At 39.3% G+C, this 26,790-nt stretch overlaps 1 protein-coding gene across 1 annotated transcript; it reads left to right on the top strand.

Annotated features, from left to right (window-relative positions):
• SERPINB5 (serpin family B member 5) lies at positions 1–26,790 on the top strand. Its single transcript, XM_075212971.1, has 7 exons — positions 1–105; positions 4,890–5,060; positions 7,507–7,644; positions 15,802–15,919; positions 17,991–18,133; positions 22,597–22,764; positions 26,193–26,790. The coding sequence occupies exons 2-7, from the start codon at positions 4,893–4,895 to the stop codon at positions 26,583–26,585; spliced, it is 1,128 nt and encodes a 375-aa protein (XP_075069072.1). The 5' UTR covers positions 1–105; positions 4,890–4,892; the 3' UTR covers positions 26,586–26,790.

Consider the following 26,790-nt stretch of genomic DNA (forward strand, 5'->3'; position numbering starts at 1 on the left):
GTACAATTACAGATTATTTCAGCACCTTAAGGCAGTAGCATAACTACAAAGCTCTTTCTATTCTACATCTCTTTCTGGATTACTCTTTCGTCCGGATAAAACCAGGTAAGCAGTGCAATGATTCTATATTTTAAACATATATTTTGCAAGCTTTGCAAATTAGGTTTTAGTAGTTATACCATGTGATATAATTCAATATGAAGCAAAATAGATCAGTAAATGGGAATTCATTGTTAAAAAAAAAAAGCGTATTTGATTAAACTATTACCTCCGCACCCAACCTCACGTTTCCCACAGTGCATAATTTGTGAAGACCATAGGTTACTGCTCTTATTCATATGCACTTTTACTGTACGAGTAAAATAAATGAAATATTTGAAATATATGAAATATAGTAACTTTTTATAATGACTTTTTAAAAATGTAAAGCAGGTAAACTAATGATTTTTTGGCATTCAAGTCATTAATTGGGTAAATAATTAACTACATACTGTGGAAAGATCTGTGATATTGCTGTGTCTTGTTTTTAACCTTATTATACAGATGTTCAGTATACATTGCTTGTCATCGAGCATATACTATATAATATATTATTATGTCTTAATTATTTGCCATTAGAATTAAAACTTACAGTACAAATATTACACTTATTTAATATATATATGTTTTCATTTTAAATGGCCTCTATATGTTATCATTCATAAGTATACCTATCCGGTGCTCCCTGACTTGCTTTTCTAAACATGTGCAGGACTGGCGCATGCGCCTTAAAGCCCCAAACTTCATTGTGCATGCTCTGGCCCCTGCATATGCTCAGCAGAGCAAAGCAGGGCCTCTGGAGGGTCATATGGAATTGACAGGCCACTCCCCTACATTTAGCTAGGGAGCCTAGCGATGCTTTAAGACATAGGACATTCCCCATAGAGTAATTCCTGCTCCCTACAGAGTAATGTGGTGATTTAGCCTGACCATCAAACAACCTGGACAGTGGCTACTTTGGTAACGTATATGGTAGGCAAGATTCTGCACATCTACTTGTTTGGTGATTAAGGTCATAAGTTGTGGGAGCTCAAATTCAGTCTAAACACACCAATGGGATCATTGGCCAAATACATTTTCTAGTTATTCTTATCCAAATTCTATGCATTCTGGCTAAATTGTGCAAGATTATAAGTGTACAAGATAATGAGATGCTATCTTGGTATAAAATATTAGATTAGTCCACCTATTTGCAACATGTATGGTCCGTTTTTGAACCAAAGTGAGAAAAAACATTTCTGCAGATGATGCCCAAATGAGAGTATGAAATTACTAAACTTGTATAAATGCATATAAATTGATAATAAGTATTACTTCTACTCTCTCCATTATGAGCACCTAATAGTCCATCCACCTATTTAAGACTGTGTTATCATGGGATCTGAAAAAGATCAAAAAGTAGGATTACCCAACTGAATGGAAAGCATGCTCTAATATAAACCTGTGCACCATACTGGTTGCATATAATCTTGATAAATACAATTCTAATTGTCATAAAATTAGGAGCCAAGTTCAAACACAATGCTGTCCTAACGGGATCCTGCCACCTTAGGATTTGCTTCTAAAATGTAAGATAGTCATTGTTGTAAATTTTATAGTGATTGCTCTGAAAGGGCTATATATGCGACAAGTTAACCCGTGCATGATACTCATGCATTCTAGTCAAATCAAGCTACTTAAGGTGTTAAAAAGGTTCTTGTCATGCATTTGGGCCTAGCCCAGGCTTCCTCAGGGGAAGAGCGTTACTACCCGACGCAAGCGCCCTTTTTTAACGTGGTTTTGTCCACATGTCACCACCTCATCATTTTTCTCCATCACCTCATCCTTCATCTTCATCGCCACATCCTTCATCAAGCTACTTAATGTGTTAAAAACTCCCCACTGTCACCCCCGGCAACCACCAACCACTCCCAACTGTCACTTCTCCTTCAAGAAATATATAGGTCAGTGTATAACTCTGCCCAGCAGGTGGCACTGCAGCTTGTTTTTTTTTTTTTCACACACACCACTAGGCAATTATATAGTAGATAATATATTTTATGTTCAAGCGAAAGTGTTTATAATTGTAAAGTATCTGATCGTATTTACAAGTTTCCATTGCAATTCATAAATTGCTTATAACTGCCCACAACATAGTATCAGTAGCCTACAGCGGAGAATCAGTAGCCTACAGTAGAGAATCAGTAGCATACAGCAGAGCATCAGGTTGGGTGGTTTGGTAATAAATGACTACATTGCGCCACCATTGCTCAATGCTTTGGTTCAAAAACAACAGTGCAATCAATCACGTTTTAACCAGAATTGACTAGATTATTTTGCATTCTGGAAAATCTGTTTGGTAGATGATAATTATCTGTTTGTACAAGCAGTCATTAATCAACCACACTGTTTGGGCTCCATGTCATGTATGTGTGGCCAAATTGGACACAGATCCGAGTGTGCGGCGATCAAGCACAGCAGCACTGTTTTTTCCTATAAGCCAGTAGTCAGATGCTGTAATTGAATAAGAGATAACCGCTTAAGAAAAAGTAACATGGTAATACAAAAAAGCAAGGAATGCAATGGTAATTTGCCAAATTACCACAAAATCTCATGTTAATTTGGGGGTTCACCATAGTAGGACAAGGGGTACAAGGGATAAACATCCCCTTCTAATTAGTGTGTGTGGCCATTTCAGTCATACACATTGCTAACAGGTGCATAAAATCAGCCATGCATTCTTCCAATTCAAACATAAGCAGTAGAATGGGTTGTACTGAAGAGCACAGTGACTTTCAACGTGACACTTTCAAATTTTGCCACCTATCCAACATGTTAGTTCAAGTTTGTCCTCTGCTAGAGCTGTCCTGGTCAACTGTATGTGCTGTCATTGCAAAGTATTAGACGTCTAGGAGCAACAGCTATAAACCTGTAGCCACACAAGCTCACGGAAATGGATGCCTGAGAGCCGTAGTGCATCGTCTGTTTCTGGGTGCAACACTTAATACCGAGTTCCAAAATGCCGCTAATGGCCCTTCCTTAGGAGTGTGATTTTTACCTCTTTATATACCCCAGATCATTTACATGATTAATAAATTATAGTGGAATGTGCTCAAAACAAATTATCATTTAAATAACAAAGTGTCAGACTATTGCCTAATAACAGTAATTATCAAAAATTCTTAAAACAAACCATTGGTGCTTGTAAGTTTATAAGGTGACACAATTAAGCTTGATTAGCCACCATAGCTCCCAAAAGAGAAAGAATCCTGAAAAGAGTGGTAAAATGAACTTGATATTTGAAGGAACATCAAAGTATAGGGTAGATTAATACAAAGAAATGGCATGCATAAATAATTAAAGATAATATAATTAATAAAAATTCCATGTGGAATTTAACAAGAACCATCGTTATAAATCAATTCGGTATCAAAAAAAAGCATTGTAACCACAAACACACAAAAATGTAAGCATCAAAAAAGAGACCACAGCACTATTGTTAAGATTTTTTTCTAAATTCCATGCATTTTGATTACCATCCAATCATCAAAAAATAATTGTAAATGTTGTGGTGCTCTAAAAATTCTATTGTAATCGTGTTAGTGTCTTTTTCCGTTTTCACCTTAACGATAGTCTTTGGATGATTGTATTCAGAGGCACCAAGACAAACAATTTTAATCTGCTGTGAAAAATGCTGTGCTATGGAAAATAGCTTAGGCAGGGAACTGGAAGCTGAATGTACCTGGGGGTGTGTATGTATGCTTAGTAACAACGATGAACCACAATAATGATGGGTTTATTAGACAATCAACCTTTTCAGATGGAATAGATTTTGTTAATACCAAAATGGTTCACATATGTTACAATATCAGGAACATTTAAAACATGCAAATGATATGACCAGGGGGTAAATGTATCAAGCTGCAAGTTTGAAAAGTGGAGAAGTTGACTATAACAACCAATCAGATTCTAGTTATAATTTATTTAATACATTCTGCAAAATGATAGCTAGAATCTGATTGGTTGCTATAGGGAACATCTCTACTTTTCAAACCCACCGGAAACTTACAGCTTGTTACATTTACCCCCAGGTCTTTCCACGTGGGGCCTGCATAACACTACTTCATATAGTATGGCCATGTGGTGTAGCAAGGGAGGCTAGTTGGTCTGTGTTCATTGTCTCCAGGGAAGGTTCTGTTACTCATATGGGTGTGTCAGATATGAGTAATGAAAGGGAGATTTCAGCCGACACTTGGTAAATGCACAGCTGTATCCATTCTATTATTTTGTATTGAGTCTGCTATGCAAATATCTTTCAAACACAACTAAAAGGTTAAAATTCTTTACACACAGGTCCAATCATGTTTCATTAAGATCTTTCTGCTAGAGTGAGGGATGGTAGGGTATTCTCTCCTTGAGGTACTGGTATGTCATCATATCAGCATAAAAATAAGTACCACCTAACTTGATCTAGGACTACTGTCAGCATAATGACTCCCCTGTATGCTCATGCTAAAAGCACTTATCTGAGACTACTGCCAGTGCAAGGACTGAGCAATCTGTATATGGGTGTATAGAATTGCATCCCCTAGTTTTTATCGTGGCTCACCATGCCCTTCTGAGCAACCAAGTGGAATGCCCCACTGATATTACTGCCATTTCATGCATGAATATGTCCCTGGCATTTAATTGTCCCAGGAAATAAGTAGCTGATAGTTTAGCCAGGGTGTGGGCAGCAGAGGTCATAGACCCAGAAGTAAGTGGGGTGGGGCCACACTAACATATGTCGTTTTTCTTTTCTTTTGCTGTCGTATCGCTTTGGGTCTATGTTAGTTACTATATCAGTTTTCATAAGCTAATTTTTCTTTCAGATAATGGAGTCTTTTCATATGGCAAATAAAGCTTTGGCAATAGACATTTTCAAAAAATTAAGTGAAAAGAGCAGGATGGAAAATGTTATCTTCTCACCATTATGTCTGTCATACTCTTTGGCTTTATTATTGAAAGGAGCCAAGGAAAACAATGCAACAGAGATACAAAAGGTAGGTAATAACTTCATCTTTATTATTTCCCACCTAATAGAAGATAGTTTTATTGGGAGAGGTAGAATAGACCCAATCTCCTCTAGGCACAGCAGCCATTCTGTTTACCTGCGGACTGACAATTTGGAAGGAAAATAGCTGGGGCTAAGGTTTTATGTGATTATGTAACTAATAATGAGAAGAAGGAGAAGGAGAAGGAGGAGGACAAGGAGAAGAAGAAGAAAAATAATTTATTTATTTAGCACTTTTCTCCCAATAGGACTCAAAGTTCTTTACATTTGCAGATTAAAAACACATCATAAAACAAATATTTTAACGTTTAATATAATACAGAAAAGCATTGGTATTATGAAATGAGATGTGCATTAATTAAATGCTTACATAAACAGGTAAGTCTTGAGTCCGTTTTTGAAGATTTCTAGAGAGGAGGCCTCTACGACTGTGTGAAGCAGAAATTTTGAAAAAGTGCTGCAAAGCTAAAAGCTAGGGTCGTATATGAAACACAGGTTCTGTTAGTAGTTGTTCATCTGTGGATGAGCATGAGTATAGAAAATCAGAAGCTGCTTCAAGTACACAGGGCCCTGATTATGTAGCATAACTCCCAATCGTCCACATTTACACTGGACCGTCCTGATTAAGACAGCTTTGTCCTGCGGGTGGGAAATTTTGGAGGTATGTCCCATTCACTGCTGCTCTGCAGATTCACCATCTTACAAGCAGCTTGTGAAGAGAATGGCGAAAAAGCGTGGCATAAACGGGGCAGGCTAGTTAACAGCCTAGCTGCTGCATTTAGTAGCAGCTGCAGGCAATTTGATTTTTTCAAGGAGAGCATTAACATGGGCTTACTGCATGTAAAGTGTAGAACCAACCAGCTTACTCCCATTCTGTTCATGAAATGAGTCTATGTCAGTTTGCATAGAGTTCCCCTATGCTGAGCATTCAAGGTATCTCACATTGTCATACTCAACCTCCTCACTACATGCTCATCTTCCTATGCAGCTGTCTCTCACTTATATGTATTTACTCTTGTTCAGCCTTTCTCGCAAATAAAGTGCACGGTTTCCAACTGACCCTAACTTCCAGGCATAATCCAGGGACATTCCTGGAGTTTGAAGATTTGCCCCTGAAAATATTTTCCCCTAAAAAAGTCTCTATTTTTCAATCCTGACCAACTGTTCCTGCTGCTTATCTGTTGCTCGAATTCTGTAAAGTGGATGCAATTCTCATTATCATTATGTTGGGGACGTAATATGTAAAATCCCCAAGAATTACATTATCTGAAAGTCTAAAAAGCATGTCATGATGTAGATCAGTGATGGGCAACAGATGGCCTAGGACATACTAGGTGCGTATGTTGCTCACTTCTTCATGTTTAGCCTATGCACCGATTTTTTTAACCTGGTGAAAACCATGCCTTAGATAGGTATACAGAGAGGTGATGGTGTGTCAGGCAGGATAAGAAAGACAGCTGTGTTACACATCAGCATTGACAGCATATCTACACTAGACATAGTTGCCTACTTTCCCGGAATGTGCAGAAGACTCCCGAATTTCTGGGAGTCCTCCTGGACTTCAGGGCAAGCTCCCATGTTCTGGCCACTGTGTTTAGTTAAGTGGTGTGGGCGGGGTTTATGACACAATTCTCTGAGCTCCGCCCCAACACGCCCACCTCCCTTGGATGCCTACTTGCCAAAGTTGGCAAGTATGATAAATATGTCCTGTGGTTCAGTTTGACAGATTGCTTGGCCATCCTGTGCAATAATTCCAAATTCTGGTTAGCAGGCAATCTATGTTTTTTTTTCAGATCAATGTAATTTAGCATGGAGAGGCCATTGTGCAGATTTCAGAAAAAGACAGAGAGAGGAAGAGGAAGTTGTTGATTTTTCTTGTTGTCCCCAATTTTTAATATCATGTATGGGAGAGACACTGGCCAATGACTATGATAAACAGGGAGTCACAAGACTTAGTCAATCAATGTGTGGTGTTAGCAGGGAAATGAAATAGGTAAATATGCTTTGAAGGGTACAGTGTTAGTGACCCAGCCTGCCTGACCTTAGGGAGTGCATCTCTTCTGACATTGGCCAGAGGGCTGTTGTTTTCTAGGCAACCCAAATATACCAACTATTGTTTCTGTATGCAGTGTTTGTAGAGCAAAACAAAATTTATATGCCTGGAACACAGCCTGGAAAGACATTTATCTTTTGTTAAAAAGTGTGAGGAAACTACATATTGAAAATATCCTTAGTTTTTGTACTGCATCACTGATGACAAGCCATAAGGGAAGGAAGACAACTGGCTCTACCTCTCCTTTGAATTTGCTATGTGAAAATGTAGATAAATTATAGTAATTTTTTCTCACATTAGATTGAAAAACTGAATTGTAAGCATAATTTTAATATAAAGCTTACACGTGAAATGGTGTAATGTGATATATTTTTATTACTAGGTTCTTCATTTTGAAAACGTCAAAGATTATGATTTTGGATTTCAAACTCTGACTTCAGACATAAATAAAATCAGTGCTACATTGCCTTTGAAGCTGGTCAAGCGTCTTTATGTCGACAGTAGTCTCAACTGCACTAAAGTGAGTAGAAATGTATAAATGAGTATAAATAATATACTATGTGCTGAATGTCTAGTGCACAAGAAAAATAAATGCCTGGGTACCGTTCAACTTCAAGTACAAATAAACCCAATAAATGAAAGCACTTATTCTATCATTTCCCTGACAAAGTCTTAAACAGTGTGTCAAGTTATGGAAGTCATTTTTGTTTTATTTCTGCCCTAAATTAGCTTTCATGTAAAACCTGACTCTTTCTACAAAAAGCATTCCATGGACTAATACGAGCCTTACATTCTAATAAGGAGGTAGAGTTTTGTATTTGAATATAATCAATGTGAGCATAATAATGTTTGATCGTGCTTTAAATGTGGGATTACTCACTATACACTGGGTGCAGAGCTAGATTAAGGCTCTGGGGGGCCCGGGGCACTTTAGGCAGGGGGGCCCCTATGATGTAACATGGTTATCATTTTAGACAAACACACAGGCAATGCTGTGTGCACTACTGTTAGGTGCACGCAGCTCTGCCTTCACGAGCAGTACAGGGTGAAGCAGGACATACCTTCCAACTGTTCCTGTAGTTGGACCCAATTCTGACTACACGAGACAGTCACCCAAATTCAGGACTGCCGGACCAGATTCAGAACAGTTGGAAGACTGTCCTGTTCTCTCCTACCTGTTTTTGTCACTTTCTCCACCTGTGGCTGCTGGTGTCTTTAGCTCAGTTGCTGCTTGTCTGGATCTTGGAATGTTGTGGGCCCTATTTGGTAAAAAAAATGGGTACATGAAAATTAGAAAATTCCAACCAACCCCGATGTTAAATCAATAGTATTCCCATTTAATATATAAACATATTTCCCTCCCTCGAAAAAAGCCCTATCAATAAATTAAATGCCATTTATGTTTAAAATATATAACCATTTTCCACAATCATCTACAGCATTAAATAATTCATATTCACATTTAATAAACAGACCTAATTTTCCCCAAAACACGACACATTTATTTATGAGCTTCCAAACCACCCCAGCATCAAATTTAAAGGTCCAATCACCCCATCTTAAATTGATAGCCAACACTATTATATTAAATTGCCCCACCATCACTTCACAAATAAAAGATCACCCATTAAATAATTAGCATCCACCTGCAATCCAAGTTAAATTAAGAACCCCCCTTCCCTCCCACATTATATTAACATACTACCCCCCTCTCACACACACATTATATTAACATACTACCCCCCTCACACACACACACATTATATTAACGTACTACCCCCACTAACTTTGTTTTATCCGCTCGCTGTATGACCTTGTTTCTCTTCACAAATGGGACGGCACTTGTCACGTGGTGCACGTCCCATGTGACACCAATAGCAGCCACACATGGGGGAAGGGGAGGACGGATCGTAGGAATCCGCAGCCAATGATAGAAGGTGGCTGGTCTTGGAGGAGAGGCCAGCCATCAAGTAATAGAGACTTGGGCCAGTGCAGGGACCGGCCCAAAATAGTCCTTTTTTTTCTGCCCAGCCCAGCGGGCATATGCCCCCCAGCTCCCCGTCCCAGCCCGCCTCAGAAAATAGTATTGATACGGCACATTAAAAAAAAAAAAGAAACACTGATAAAATGACATCAGTTTTAACATAAATATATATATATATATATATATATATATATATATATATATATATATATCAAAATTATTGACATGTTATAAATGTTTCTTTCTTTTTAATGTGCGGTGTGTATATATATATATATATATATATATGTAGACACACACAACAAATATGTTATGGGATCCCCTTATTTTGTTAGTAATTAAAGTACTTATGCCTTTTCTATTAAATGTTTAATTAACATATACACACACATATATATATATATATATATATATATATATATATATATATATATATATATATATATATATATATATACATAACCACATACATACATACATACATACATACATACATACATACATATACACATACATATTTCAAGTGAATGTGTGACTCACCTTGGCAGCCACGTTCAGCACAGCATCCCAGTAGCTTTTGGTATGTGAGGAGCTGCTGCTGCACATGCCCAGCAGCTCCATTTCGGCCATCTTAGAATAGCCTGATGTACAGCACCGTGGCTGCTGTACATCAGGGCAGCTGTCAAATTCTGCGGGGGGCGGTGCGCCTGCGTCAGGGGGGCCGCACAAGCAGCAGAATCGGATCACCAACTGACAGGTGATCCGATCAGCTGGCGGCCGGCGGCGGGGGGCCCTCAGGGAGAGGGGGGCCCGGGGCACGTGCCCCCTGTGCCCCCCCTTAATCCGGCCATGACTGGGTGGAAACAACGCCATGTACAACCAATTCATATATATTTAAAATGGTGCAATTTATTGACATTGGACAGAATGGAAGTAGGTTCTCCTTTTATTTCAAGTAAGCACACATTTGTATGTTTATGTAGTAGTACTATAAACATAAATGCTACTACATTGTTATTTTATGTATATTTAATGTAAAATAAGCATCTAATGATATTCATCATTTAAACATTTGCAGAGGTTCAAATCAGATCCACTAACTTAAGCTGGGTACACACTACAGAAATTTCAACAAACTTTTAATGCCGAGCGATTTTACATGCGATCGATGTTCCGATCGCTCGGTTCATGGACTGCATACACACTAGCCTTGTTTAGAACGATAAAGGGAAGAGCGGACGTCCCTTTAGCGACTTTTTTTTGAGCAATGACTGTAATTTCGTACTCACTGTTGTGGATCGGTCGGAAGTTTATACACACTACACAGCGGAAATGAGATTGAAACGAAAATATTAAATGGTACGACCAACCAAATGAGGCGATAATCGTCCATTTGGGCAGACTTTCAACCACCGTGTCACTGCACACACTGACCCGACTTTTGAACGAGCGGTCGTATGTCGGCTGTTTCAGCCGATTATTGGACGAAAACAGTGTAGTGTGTACCCAGCATTACATGTACAATTTCAAACTGCTCGTTTTGTATAAATAATGAAGACATTCTAACACAGGTCAGGTATAGTAAGGGCATGTTTGCTCAATTGTAAACAGATGCAGACCAAGGAAAAGACGCATTTACGAATAGGACAGCCGTATTAATTGCAGGTGGTCATGGGCAGGTGCAAATACCTTATGATGATGATGACAGTCACCGGCAATAGCGAACTGCTTGTGATTGGCTGTTTGCGAAAGCTGCACTGATTGGTGCTTTCTTCATTACTCAGTAATATACTTTTGTGAGTGCTTTTAAGCAAAACTTTTTATTTTTTCATACTCGAGATGGGGAGTTTTTCTGGTGTATTAGAAATGAAGCTTACATTTTATTGATGACTAATAAAAAATATGTTTGTTGCAGATAAAAAAAAATCATTTAAAACATGGGCACAAGTTGGATTAAATTGTTTGTGATATATGAAACTCTTGGCGAACCTGCACGCATCTTAAGATAGCTGCAACAATTTGCACATACACACAATTGGGCCATATTTTGTGAATACATTTTACGCCGTTATTTGGGGCGCAATTGCTGCCTACTTTGCATCATCCCCTATATGTACAATGAATATGTTCAAAGAATTCAGCGTTCCCAGTAGGAATGGGATCCTTAACTGTAATATTGCATTTGGTATCCAAAAGGAGGAGGGGATACTTTAATGTAATGAGAAAACTTGTCACATGGGTGCCCTAGTTTTCTGTTTTGAAAATATTCAGTATATATTTATTTGTGTGCTCTGAATCTTACAGTGTTAAAAATGGAACTTGTCAAGATTAAGTGCAGACTGAACAGTAAGGGGTATTTTTACTAAACTGCAGGTTTGAAAAAGTGGAGATGTTGCCTATAGCAACCAATCAGATTCTAGCTGTTATTTTGTAGAATGTACTAAATAAATGATAGCTAGAATCTGATTGGCAACTATAGGCAACATCTCCACTTTTTCAAACCTGCAGTTTAGTAAATATACTCCTAAGTGTTAAATGCAAGCCTCAGAGGGAACACTGGTAACAACTCACAACAAGACTGCTTTTGGGAAGTATGAAGCTTTTAGTATATGTTTGTCTAAGTAGCAATACAGATTTTTAAATGATCAAGTTATAGTAACACAGAGAGTTTGGCCTTGATGTTTCACCATTCCAATCTGAGTTGAATAGTTAAAAGACAATTTTCATAAGAGTAGGAAGAGCCTGGAGGTGTGTCCTGACTTAATTTGCCTTTGAAGCAACGCAATCAGGTAAATGAAAATATCACAGAAAATCTATTTTATTTTGATAATATTTGTTTTAATACAACCAACAACTTTTCATGGTAAAAGGAAACTAGGGAAGTTGAAGAGAAAAATAATAAACCTGGTAACATTTGGTAACATTCAGATATATATATCTGGGCAGCACAGTGGCTAAGTGGTTAGCACTTCTGCCTTACATAACTGGGGTCAAGAGTTCAATTCCCAACCATGGCCTTATCTATGAGGAGTTTGTATGTTCTCCCCGTACTCCGGTTTCCTCCTACACTCCAAAAACATACTGGTAGGTTCATTGGCTGCTAACAAAATTAATCCTAGTCTGTGTGTGTGTGTGTGTGTGTGTGTGTGTGTGTGTGTGTGTGTGTGTGTGTGTGTGTGTGTGTGTGTGTGTGTGTGTATGTGTTAAGGAACTAGTGGCGCAATATAAATAAATGGTAATAATAATAATAATAATAATATATACACCGATCAGCCACAACATTAAAACCAGCTGCTTAATATTGTGTATGTCCCCCTCATGCCACCAAAACAACTCTGACCCATCGAGGCATGGACAGCACAAGACCTATGACGGTGCCCTGTGGTATCGGGCACCAAGACATTAACAGCAGATCGTTTAAATCCCATAAGTGGCGCCTCCATAGCTCGGACATATTATTACAGCATATCCCACAAATGCTCAATCAGATTGAGATCTGGGGAATGTGGAGGAAAGTCAACACCTTGAACTCTTTGTCATGTTCTTCAAGTCATTCCTGAGGAATTTTTGCAGTATGGCAGGAGCATTATCCTGCTGAAAAAGGCCACGGTCATCAGAGTTTACACCCCTTCATGGCAACCATGAAGGGGTGTACTTGGTATGCAACAATGTTTATATAGGTGGTCCGTGTCAAAGTAACATCCACATGAATGCCAGGACCCAAGGTTTCCCAACAGAACATTGCCCAGAGCATCACACCATCGCTTCCACAAGTAAATGACGCACATTCACCCGGCCGTCCACTTGATGTAAAAGAAAACGTGAGTCATCAGACTAGACCACCTTCTTCCATTGCTCCATGGTCCAATTCTGGCGCACGCATGCCCAATGCAGTCATTTTCGGCAGTGGACTGGTGTCAGCATGGACACTATGACTGGTCTGCAGCGATGAACTAGATGGACTAGCATTCGCTTCCCACGTGCATCAATGAACCTTGAGTGCCCAAGAACCTGTCGCCAGTTCCAGGGCCGGATTAAGGGGGGGGCACAGGGGGCATGTGCCCCGGGCCCCCCTCTCTCAGGGGGCCCCCCGGACCAGCTGTGGCTCTTTTTGCTGCCCCCAAATGTCAGTCTACAGGGGGCAGCACAGGGTTCCGTTTTTAAGTGCTCTGTCGGCACTATAAGCACAGGTAAGCTTTTGCTTTTTTTTTTTTGAGTGTTCTGGGCTTCCTTAGCTGCGTGTAGATGACAGTGTGAGGAGGAGCAGAGAAGAGCTGCCCTGCCTGTCTGTGGGGGATAAGGTAAGTTAAGATCTGCTGTGTGTGTGACTGTGTGTGTGTGTGACTTTGTGTGTGTGTGACTGTGTGTGAGACTTTCTGTGTGTGACTTTGTGTGTGTGTGACTGTGTGTGAGACTTTCTGTGTGTGTGTTTGTGTGACTGTGTGTGTGTGAGACTTTCTGTGTGTGTGACTGTGTGTGTGTGAGACTTTCTGTGTGTATGAGACTTTCTGTGTGTGTGTGTGTGTGTGTGTGTGTGTGTGTGTGTGTGTGTGTGTGTGTGTGTGTGTGTGTGTGACTGTGTCTGTGTGTGATTCAGCCAGAGGAGGAGGTGATTATGAAAATGAAGGGGATAATTATGGACAAGGAGAGGGGGTGATTTATGGACAAGGAGAGGGGGTGATTTATGGACAAGGAGAGGGGGTGATTTATGGACAAGGAGAGGGGGTGATTTATGAACAAGGAGAGTGGGTGATTTATGGACAAGGAGAGGGGGTGATTTATGAACAAGGAGAGGGGGTGATTTATGGACAAGGAGAGGGGGTGATTTATGAACAAGGAGAGGGGGTGATTTATGGACAAGGAGAGGGGGTGATTTATGAACAAGGAGAGGGGGTGATTTATGGACAAGGAGAGGGGGTGATTTATGGACAAGGAGAGGGGGTGATTTATGGACAAGGAGAGGGGGTGATTTATGGACAAGGAGAGGGGGTGATTTATGGACAAGGAGAGGGGGTGATTATACAAATAGAGGGGGTTGCAGAGTGACAACAGAGGAAGGGAAACCAACGCTGATGAGAAGGGGATTGAAGATGCTAAGTAGGTGGGGAATGAGGAGTGAGAGGGAAGATAGAGGATTAAGATGAAGAAGAGGATTGAGGAGTGGGATGTTGGGGATATAAATGGAGAACAGAGAAGTACGATGTGCTCAGACCTAGATTGTCTATTTATTGTGGACCCTCTCTCCATGCCCCAGGGAAGTAGCATTTCTAAAAGTGGGCATTATGGGAAAAATGACAAAATTATGGCCACTCATTCTATTAGCTCTCCTAAAGTGGACATACACTTACTTTATATGGAAACATATAATGTACAAAATGTAATATGCCTCCATGCTAGCTCTGTTGCCTTGCAACAAATCAGGCCTGCTAGTGCTTAGCTGGACTAGGCTGTTAGGGATAACCAATATATACTTACATATAGTAAGGTTATTTTGTTAATTATTTGTGGAGTGATTGTGAGGTATTTAATGTGTGCTTGAGTTTGGGGAGAAGGAGTGCTATTTATTAAATGTGAATATGAATTATAAAATGTTGGCAATGGTTTTGAAAAATAGGTTTACTTATTACATGTAAATGCTATTCATTTATACCAGGCTGTTTGGTGGGGAGGGAAATAAGTTTATTAAATGTGTACGCTATTAATTTAATGTCGGGGCTGCTTGGGGAAAATAGTTCTATTATTAAAAGTGAATAGTATTAATTTAATTCCAAATTTGGGGCTGGTTGCAGGGAGGGAGGCCTAATTATTAAAGGTGGTGCTATTGATTTATTAACAGGACTCTTTGGGGACTCCTAAACTTTATGTACATGTTTTTGTTTCAAAATAGGGCCCCGACATCCCAGAATCTACACAAGCAGCAACTGAGCTTAAGACACCAGCAGCCACAGGTGGTGAAAGTGACAACAGCAGGTAGGAGAGAGCAGGACCATCTTCCAACTGTTCTCAATATGGTGGGACTGTCCAGAATTTGGGTGACTGTCTCACTTAGTTAGGATTTGGTCTGACTACAAGGACAGTTGGGAGGTATGTCCTACTTCACACTGTTATGCTTGTGAAGGCAGAGCTGCATGCACCTAACAGTAGTGCACACAGCATTGTCTGTTTATTTGTTTAAAATCAATATCATATTCGACAATATGGGGCCCCCCTGTCTTAAGTGCCCCGGGCCCCCCAGAACCTTAATCCAGCTCTGGCCAGTTCACTAGTTGTCCTTTCATGGACCACTTTTGCTCGGTACTAACCACTGCATACCGTGAACACCCCACAAGACCTGCCATTTTGGGGATGTTCTAGCAATCACAATTTGGCCCTTGTCAAAGTCACACAGATCCTTATGCTTGCCCATTTTTCCTGCTACCAACACATTAACTTCAAGAACTGACCGTTGACTTGCTGCCTTATATAACCCACCCCTTGACAGGTGCCATTGTAACATGTTTAGTTCACTTGTCAGAGGTTTTAATGTTGTGGCTGATATATATTTAACACATGTGGTCTTGAAACCTTGCTACTAAATTAGTAATAAATTCCTTTGTTTTCTGCATCCTTGAATGCTGCCTGATACTTTAAACATAGGACTATTACTTATGATTGATGGTACATAATCTTTCAACTTAAATCATTCTCTTCTAGGAATTTATCAATTCAAGCAAGAAACCATATCCATCAGAACTGGAAATAATTGACATTAAAACCCGAGCAGAAGAGGCTAGAAATCAGATAAATGCCTCAGTAAAAGAACTCACTGATGGTAAGTAAGTAATGTAAATAAGTATCATCATACCCTACATTGATAAGCTCTACTTTTGGCAAAATAGTGCATGCAGCAGGTAAGATTCTGTCTTAACACTTAGGGGTATATTTACTAAATGACGGGTTTGAAAAAGTGGAGATGTTGCCTATAGCAACCAATCAGATTCTAGCTGTCATTTATTTAGTGCATTCTACAAAATGAAAGCTAGAATCTGATTGGTTGCTATAGGCAACATCTCCACTTCTTCAAACCTGCAGTTTAGTAAATCTAGCCCTTGCAGTCTTTTTGTCATGCTCTTAATTCACTGGGGATAAAGAATTTTCCTGTAGGTTTGCTTTTTTAAATGGGATTCTAAGAAGTGACAATACCTGTAAGTATACCTTCTCATAGGGGGTTTATTATTATTATCCTTTATTTATAAAGTATCATCATTTTATGCAACATTGTGACAAAAACAAATGACATGTATTTACATGAAACAGAAGGTAGGCCAGTCCAAATGAGATTACAACCTAAGAAGTGTGGGGACATTGACACATAAGGTAAAGGAATACATGGAAATGAAATAAAACACAAGACTGTAGAAATGAGCAGCCACTAGGGGAGAGATGTAGAAAATAATATAGGTCCTGATTCAAATCAGAGCATGGAACATGAGCATCGTTTCGACTGAATTGAAATCCATGCAGAATTCATGGTGTATTTCGATTTAGTGTAAGTATGCTCTGCCTTAACGTTACTTGCCTTATGTTAACAGACAGAACAGAGTGCAATCTACACACAAGCTTATGTGCAATATAATGTCACATCTGAAAGCATACAAGAAAATTTACATTCTAAAATAAATGAACAACTCTAAATAGTATAAAAATATGTTTGGTTTAAAAAAACAAAAAAGTTTATATATTTTTTTGCATCAAATCAAAAAATCAAGATGTTCTTAATGCGTACTGTACATACAATGCACTTTTATAGTCTATCTTACTTGCATGCACATAATCTATGATATTTAGCGGCACACATACATGTACTTTTCCAAAGCAAGGCTATGTCGTGCCAGTCATCATTATCAGTCTGTAATTACACCTGCCCTATAGGTGGTGCAAATGATAGGTCTGAAAACAAGCGTACTTAACAGATATCCAGGTTAGAATCAGACACATCTGTGGCAGCGTGCTCTCAGCATGCTCTTACTGCACATTACCGGTAACCACCTGCAGCTTTCCACCTCCATTCCATCATTCAAGTCACAGACAATCATAAGTGTCATTTGCGTTCAGACATGAATTGCATTCATTGGTGTATGGTCTGTGCATGTGCAGTGCTATTTCATGCAAGATACGCCACGAAAACAGACTTATGTCTTTACATGGATCATTCCCATATTCTCCCAATTTACTGGGAGAATTAGTTACAGAGGTGAGAATGGTCAAAAGAACCTTGATAGTGTCTTATAAAATCAAGATCAACAGTAGAGTTCATCTAGTGCAGAGGTGGCCAAACTCAGACTTGAAGGGCTACCAACAGTTCATGTTTTCTGGATTTCTGTTTGTAGAAACATGTAGGGTAATTGCTGACCCAACCAAAAAAGATTAACTCACCTGTGCATGATGAAAGAAATCCTGAATACAGAACTGTTGGTAGCCCTTGTGGACTGAGTTTGGACACCTCTGATTGATCTAGTGTTAATCAGAGTAATCATTCTCCGTTAAGACATTTTACTTTTCTGAATATTTTAAAGCTTGTTTTTATAACTATGATTTTAAATCCAGTATAGAGTGATCAGTTTGTGAGAAATAATGTTCCACATGTATGCAGTGTTTATTATCTTTGTTTTGTGTTATTGTATGTAAATGTAAATTATTTTTTGAGGCAATTTGTATAACTGTTCACCAATATAGCTTTCATAGTCCACATTATATGAGCTATACAACATATTCGAAAGTTATTCACACTGGGGACATGAAATACAGATGTGGCAGTAGCAGGTGAACCATGGCATAATAGGGAACATTGACACAACTTAAACAGCATGCCTGGTATTTTTAACAATGTTTAATTTTTACAGGTAATGTGGAGAATTTGTTAAGTGAGTGCTTGTTGAATGAGAATACGAACATGCTTATGCTTGGATCTGCATACTTAAAGGGATGCTGGCTATATAAAGCCAATGAATCTGAAACAAATGAAGGCGTGTTTAACATTAACAAGGTATAAACAATATATGTGTATCCTCTATTTGATAATTGCTAAAAAATGTTTGACTTTCTATTTTAAATGTTATTTAAAAAGTAAAAAAAACTGTAAATAGTCGCTGGAGACAGTTGTTTTTTTATGCACAATTTTTCATATTATGTTATCATAGCCATTAAAATTACTTTCTAGTCTATTAATCAACATATAGATATAATTTACATTAAATTACCATAGTGCACACTTTCATGGGAAAGTGAGTTTGCCATAGAAGCATTGGGCCATCTTTCAAACAATGTCCTAAATTTGATCATTGCTTTGACAAGACCACTAAAGAGATTGTGTGACTTTGGCTGCTTATATTGGAAATTGCACTCTAAAGGCACTCTAACCTTATTTTTGAATTCTGCCTTTTTACCTGTTTATTAAAGGTATTTATCAATTAATATATAATAGACTGTATAGCCATGGATGCCTAGCATTCTGGATTTTTTCCTGGCTTACTTCTATTGCATTTACTGTGGAATACAATGCAAACATATTCTTTACAAGCTCTTTTGTGTTGTATTCAAAGGGCAAATTCAGCCATATTACTATTTGAATCAAAAGAACCCCTATATGTAACTTGGGGTTGTATGACTCGGAAAGTTACCATTCGCAGGATCTTCATATATCTCCGCCTGCTCTGTTCTTAGCCTGCTCAACCAAACAGCTTCTCTGCAGTACTAACTGTAAACTCACTCAGGTTTAATATTGCTCAGGTTTTGTGGCCTGGAGAATAGTCCAAACTGAGGCACCAGGGTGAAAAGTGAGGCCCTATACTTCTACTGGTTTTACTAAATATGGCAGGAATTATGTTTAAGTCTTTTATCTGAAATATAACAACAAGCAAAGGGTACATAAAGGTTTACATCGGGCATACATGCAACCACATACACACATTATTAACACATGTTTTGATACCTAAAAACACATTTATTATCAGGATTATTATAATATGGCAGATGTAATATTCCTTCCCTCTTACAAATGAAGTTGCAAAAAAATAATTTTTCAAATATGGGCAACAAATCCTATAATATCAGAAGCGAGTAGCTACTGTAGTGCTGACTATCATCCTCATTGGCGTGCATTTGGACCTGCCTTTTAACAGGTGCAAGCAGGGCCTGATTAAGGGTTCTGGCCGCCCTAGGCTAATACGGCCGCAGCGCCCCCCCCCCCTCCTCCGAATATATGGGTGTACAGGAACACTCCTGAATATGAATGTTCAGGTGTATTCTCCAGCATTCAAATTTAGACAGATTGTGCCATTGTCTCTTACCTGTTCTTGCTCTTCTCTCTTGCAACTTTGTTATCCTCTCGCTGGCTTCTGGAAAGTTGGCGTCCTGTTTTGAAAATGCAAAAATGTATTATAATGCAAACCCTGAATGATTAGGCCCTTTAGTTAAAACAAAACACTCCATTATGGCCAGCTAAAAGTACCCCATTGGACAGGCATATATAAGCAATATCTGAATATTTGTTGTCAATCAAATACAAACCTCTACCAGCCCCATCTCACTAATATTTAGTATTCTAGTGATTGCTGAGACCACCCATGTGACCACCACACAATCATGAGATTCTGCCCCCCAAAGCTGCTCTATTTTTTAAATACCCCCTGCAGCCATTTTCCTTAACCACAACCCCCCCGCACAGCCATTTTCCTTAACCCCTGCTGCAGCCATTTTCCTTAACCACAACCCCCCCCCCCACAGCCATTTTCCTTAACCCCTGCTGCAGCCATTTTCTTTACCTCCCACCCTGCATCCATCCCCCTTGCAGATATTTTCCTTACCTCCACTCTGTAGCTATCCCCCCCGTCACATCAAAACTCCCCCAGTCACATATATCAGCCCCCCTCCTCTGCCCTTCTTCATACATATCAACCTCTCCAAGAAGCTGTGAAGAGTAAAAGCATTCCTCAGTAAGTATATAGAAGATGCACTAGTCCAGCTAATTTCATGGAGAGGAGCAAAAATGTGAAACAGTTTATGCATCCAGTGTGATTCGTGAATGAGGTACAATAGAAGCAAGTGTATGCAAACTGTTTGCAAAACTAGTGCTGTTTAGGCCAATAATAGGCCACAGAATAAGAAGCAACTGTGGTTGTATTTAGGAGGTACAAGAAGCGTTCAGCAACATATAATACACAAGTGATGTTAATATGTTTTATAAACTTCTGAAATTAATGTATAAATAGTTCTGATTAGGGATGGGAATCATTTGATGTTTAATCAGAACCATTGTTTAGATGGTTCCAATCAGGGGCGGCTGGCCCGGGGGGGTAGGGGGGGGTAGGCCGGCCGGCCGCCCCACGGATGCAAAATTCAACACTTTCCCCCGCCGATGCGGCCGCGTCAGCGCACAGACGGCCACATCACATGACAGGGGATGTGGCCGCATGTGTGCCCCCCGGGCTTCCCTCTCCAAGCCCGCGCCTGCACCAATGTTTGATGTTTAACCCTTCAATGGTGAGGATCCAATGTTTCCTCACCATCGCTAGATTTCTCCTCCAATGTTTTCCGATGCTTAACAATGGTGTTTTTTTTTTAATTTGCCTTTTTAATTACACTGTGGTACTTTGGGCTGCCTGCTGACTGTCTCTGTCTTCATTACAACTAAAGAGAGTCTTACTCTAGTCTGTGAAATGACACACTGAACTGGCTGCTGCTGCGTCCATGCTGCTGCTGGGGAGAAAGACACTCTGGTCAGCCAATCACCAGCAGCACATTGGACAGGAGGGTAGACTGGCTGGCGGCTATTGGTAATTGAGCAGTGAGTGACAGTGTCAGTCACTCACTGTTTTTGTTGCATGAGACAGACCCAGTGGTGTCAGTGAATCTGGAGTGATGTCATCGGTGAGGAGCAGACCGAGTGTCGTTAGACAGAGAGAGAGAGAGAGAAAGGAGGAGGACTGGGGAGTGGAGACAGAGTGTGTGGATGAAGAGAGAGAAAGAAAATAAATTAAAGAGGAAGCTCAGGCTGAGAGAGTGAGGTCTGGAGGAAAGAAAAAGAGAAGAGACTGAGTGAGACTTAGAGTGAGAAGGAGAGGATATATATGTGTGTATGTATGTGTGTATATATATATATATATATATATATATATATATACACACACTGTATGCCTACAGGAAATTTATTAGCATATGACATGTTTATGTAGCCAGTTTACTTAAAAAAGAAAAAGAAACATTGGCTAACATTGTTTCTATAGCCAGTGTTTAGGAATAAACAGTGTTTTCTAACCAATATTTAAAACAACGGTACGAACAATGTTTTCTTTCGATGTCTAGTCTGTTGTCGTCAGTTACACCTGGTGAGTTCTGATGTCATGAGTTCTGTGTTGTTTAGAAAAAAAAATCTGTATATTATTAGGAATATTTCACCGCTACTGTTAATTAATATGAAGACTAGAAGTTCCTTTAGATTTCTGTGACTTGTATATGATAATAGAACCAGTTTTAAAGATCAAAAACTTACAAAAATAAATCAACAAACTTTAGATTTTACTAAAATATGTACACAAGGATCGATCATGTTTGAGCAGGTTCAAATATGTTCAAGCTTGTTTGAGCTTAAGTAGCTACATTTTATAGTATTTTTAATGTTTTTCCACTTGAACAGCAACATTAAACTTGAAAACAATAATGTATGCTGTTTGAAAGAAAGATGTTAAAATACTATCAAATGTAGCCATATAAGTTTTAAAAGGTAGTATTTTCTAGTGTGTTTTGCTATTTTATAACGCGAGTTCCAAAAGCGAACTTTGAGTTTAAACAAAATTAGACATTTTTGAGATTGGCTCAACCAAAAGTTTCAGTTTGCCGATTTAGACTGATAGAGTTATGTTCTTTCTCATGTAGCTTGAGTAAATTATGGGTAAATTATCCCATATATAATGATTCCACTAGGTGTCTCTATATACAAGGTTATTCCTAGGGCTTGTGACAGCCAAACTCTCCCCTTCAAAAATATATACTGTATTATTACTTTGCTATAGTTTATTTATATACTGCCAACCATTTTGCGCAGCTCTGTATCATTGACATCAGTCCCTGCCACATTGGCGTTTACAATCTAAATTCCCTAACATTCACACCCACACAACACACACATCCATTTTGGTGTATCTTGGAACCCTATGGGGTGCAATGACATTGTTTGCACATTTTATAAAGAACCAAAGTTGTATTTTGATTATTCACAGTAATTGACAAATTTAATAGTGACTTAATATCTACACTTATGACCTATTTTAGAGTTGCATATAAGTGCATGTATGCAATGTACAGATATGTGTAGGTGCGAAATTGATGCACTGTGCATGCACACAACTTGTATACATACTTGGCGCTAAGAAGATAAAACCATCAGACTAAAGTAATGTTTTGTACCTTCTAATATGCAAATATGTTAATGATTTCAATTCTTTCATCTAGACTGAAACTAAGCCTGTACAAATCATTCAGGTAGAAGCAATACTCAGCTTAAGAAATATAAAAGAATGTCACCTGACGATCTTGGATATCCCTTTAACAGGCAAGCATATCAGTATGCTTATTTTAATGCCAAAAAACACGGAAGATGACTGCACTGGACTAGAAAAGGTAATAGTAATACTGCAATATGATCAATTAAAAAGCATGCACAAAATTAACTGTAGAACCTGGCACTGCCATATAATTAAAGCAGTTGCCTTTACCTTTGATGGCACTAGTAGAGCAGAGATTGAGAGATATGACACCTGGTTCTTGACAGTTGGGGAAGTCAGTCAGTGAAAATAAGAGAGAAGAGAGTGAGTTATCTAGTTGGCTGGGTATTTGGAAAATGGTGATAGTTTTCAATCTGACTGAGGCACTGTTGGACTGGGGCAATATTATGCTACACAGTAGTCCCCCCAAACAATATTATGCCACACAGTAGTACCTCCAAACAATATTATGCTACACAGTAATGACACCAAACATTATGCCACACAGTAGTGCCCCCAATGTTATTCCACACAGTAGTGCCCCCAATATTATGCCACACAGTAGTGCCCCCAATGTTATGCCACACAGTAGTGCACCCAATATTATGCCACACAGGTCACAGAGCACCAAGCCTAAACGCCTGTCCAATATGGCAGTTAGGCCATGCCCCCCCTAAATTCTATTCTTCTTGCAGCTGCTGCATTCTCCTACATGCTGTTGCTGAATCCTGAAAATTACCCTAAATATTTCAGGACACAGACAGCATCTCCTGCATGTCATTGTCATTTTTTAAAAGTTCTGTACCACCAAGTTGATTGTGTGAGCAAAACAGGGAATGTGATGGAATTCCCCCTGCTGTAATGCTCTAGCAATATTGGTGGCATTATCAGAAATCACATATCCTCAGGAGAGTCCATGTAGAATAGGCCATGTTGCAATGACATCCCTTGGTTTTTCAAACAGGTTGCCAGAAGTATTACCTCTGACCTGCACCTTGTCTCGTCTCTGATAACCACCTCTCACTCCTCCTTCAAGACGTTTCCCATGCTGCTCCCCATTTATTGAATTCCCTACCACGCTCAATCAGACTTTCCCACAGCCTTCAAATCTTTAAATGCTCTTTGAAAACCCATCTCTTTTTTAGAGGTGACCTTATCCTTGATAGCACTATTCACACTAATGCACCCTAACAACTATCCGGATCTCCACTCTGGGCCACAATCACTCCTCTTGTTTCAGCTGTGCCCTTCCCTTTAGAATGTGAGCTCTCTATTAAGCAGGGTTCCCCAGCTGCATTAATAGTGGATATTGCACGTAGATCTAATACTAGCATAGTCGCCATGGCGTCTGTGATCTGCTTTGCGACTGGGTGACAGCTTTCATACTTGCTTCCTCTTGCAAAGGATTGTTTAACAGTCAATTGTTGTAAACTACTAGTAGTCTTCTTCTGGGTCTACTTCTGGGTTGAAGATCCACCCCCAGCAGCAGGAGCAGCAGCAGTGGGCCTAACGCTCAAGGATTATTATGAGGAGTCCTGGTTAGGGGAGGAGTCGTCTCGCCTTAGAAACTTGAATGCAGGACTAGCTCCGATCACTTGTGAGGATATTGATGATGAAGGTGTTGGGGGTGTAGATTGCAGGTGCTGGGATCTAGCTGAGAGAAGGGAGGTAGCTGATGCTGGACTGCTTGTTGTTATTTTTAGCATAAGTTTTTGATTTTCACAAAAGCTTTCCATGAACTCACTTCAAATGGCGTAACATGGATGAGGTTCCTAGATGGTTAAGGTCCCTACCTCTACTGACTGTGGCTTTACAATGCTACAAATGGCTAAACAACTGTTGTTAGGATTTGTGTAAAAATAATTCCACACATAAGAGGTGGATTTTTTGTTCTTATGCCCAGACATGACAATGCCATTCTTCTTATCACTGGCAAGAACTGCTGCAGTCTTTGTTTGAAAGTGTATGAAAATAATATTGTGACCTGTGAGCAGGGTCAAACGCAGGATTTGTAGAGGGGGGTTTCCACACCATGCCGCCACTGGGTGTGACTGGCATGCATAGGGGCAGGGCTATAATTTTAGACAGTGTTTGGCTGCTCTCCAACTCTATCTATCCCCATAATATACATGGGCATTGCTGCTCGCACTACTGTTAGCTGCACGCAGCTCTCCCTTTTCAAGCAGAGCCGTATGAAGCGGGGGCAGGGTCCAGGCACCTTAATTATACAGTGCCCCAGGCTTGGAGGGGGTTTACAGGCACTAGGAAACCCCCCCTCGGTTTTCTCTAGTTCCGGTGCTCTTTGCTTCACTGAATTCGCAAACCTGCATTGTTAGGTGTAATGAGTGGTTTATGTACTACAACTTGACTATACAAGCTCTCGTGAGACTATTTTTGGTGAACCTGGATTCTCATGCACCAAGTTGAAATTTGCAGAGTCTCACCTGTTCGGTGGTAGTCCCTTTAACGGTGCTGATAACACCGACAGTAACTACCACAAACAAAATTACACAAAAGTCACTTGCCCAACACCTAATGAATGCCGACTGACCTTCACGAGCACCACTAATAACGGCAGCCTGTTTTGACGTAATTTAAAATGGTGAGAGCTATATCAATATATTTAAAGCGGCAATGCCGCTTCTTATTGGACCTAAGTGTTACACTTAGGGTTAGTGTTAGGCTTAGGAATAGGGTTAGGGTTAAGGACCCGGCATTGGCGTTTTAAAAATACTGATATAGCGATCGCCATTTTAAATGATGTCTAAACAGGCTGCCGTTATTACTGCTGCTCGTGATTTCTTAACACACTGTCTGGACTTTTTTTTGTCATTTTTAAGGTCAGTCAGCATTTATTAGGTGTAGGCTAAGTTAGTTTCATCTATTTTTTTTCGTACTACTCACTGTCGCTTTCATCACATCCGTAAATTCGTACCCCAAACCACCTGTTTTGCTTGGCACTTTTAATTAAAGCACAGATATAATGATCTTGCAGTATGTGTCCCACCCCCTAACTGTATAGAAGGATATTTTTCCACTGGAGTTCCATGTTGACATCGCCTCTGACATCATTTACAAAAAAACTCTTCAAAGTCATTGAGGTCTTCTCTTGCAGCTCTGCTGGCCATAATCATAGGCAACTAGGGTCATCCAGCATTTTTCTACATGACCCTGATAATGCTGAGATGTTATTTGCTTAATTAATGACTGAACTACACCTGTGTGGAAGACAATGCTTTCAATATGTACCTCATTTACCTTTATGTTTCTGTGCTGCTAGGTCTTTGAATGCTAGATTTAATAAATTTTCAGCATTAATGGATCTGTTGCTTCTATACATATTTTTTTATGGATTATCAATTGGTGGCATCACAGTGTGCTACACAGTGAATCAAGGTTATCATTTAGTTTTTGCAGGATGTTACTGTATTATTTGTTATGCTTTCTTCATAAGCTAAACATACAAACAAATATGTGTGTGTCGATTGTGTGTTGTGTATTTGTGGTTTCTGTGTTTTGTTTCATAATTATGCTAATTTGTTCTTGCCTTACATTCCATTTTAGCTGGAGCAAGATCTAACTTTTGAGAATTATGTCAATTGGACCAACCCAAGCATGATGGCTAATAGCAAAGTAAAACTGAGTTTGCCCAAGTTCAAGATAGAAAGCAATTATAATCTAAATGACAATCTGAAGAGTCTGGGGATCAATGATGCGTTTGATGAAGAGGTGGCTGATTTTTCTGGGATGTCAGAGAATAAAGGTCTATCTATATCTCAGGCAATTTATAATGCTAGTATAGATATAAGTGAGGATGGCACTGAAACATCAGATGTGAAAAGGGAGAGATACTTGATTTCCAAAACTGAGTGTAATATTGATCAGCCTTTTCTATTTTTTGTAAGACACAAAAAAACACAAAGTATTCTTTTTTGTGGCAAGTATTGTGGCCCTTAAGCATCATGGTAGGAATTCAGCCATTCGATTAAGAGATTAAGACGGTTCTGACACAAGATTCTTTCTTATATATTTTATCTTCTGGTTACTGCCCTAAAGAACATGTAATCCTTCATCAATACATTTTGTATATGAACAATTTACAGATTTGAGTTAGTAATGTCGTTGTTCTTCAATAAAAAACAATAAATCGTAGGAAAAATAA

This window comes from Mixophyes fleayi, chromosome 5 (genome assembly GCF_038048845.1).
Source record: "Mixophyes fleayi isolate aMixFle1 chromosome 5, aMixFle1.hap1, whole genome shotgun sequence".
NCBI lineage: Eukaryota > Metazoa > Chordata > Amphibia > Anura > Limnodynastidae > Mixophyes > Mixophyes fleayi.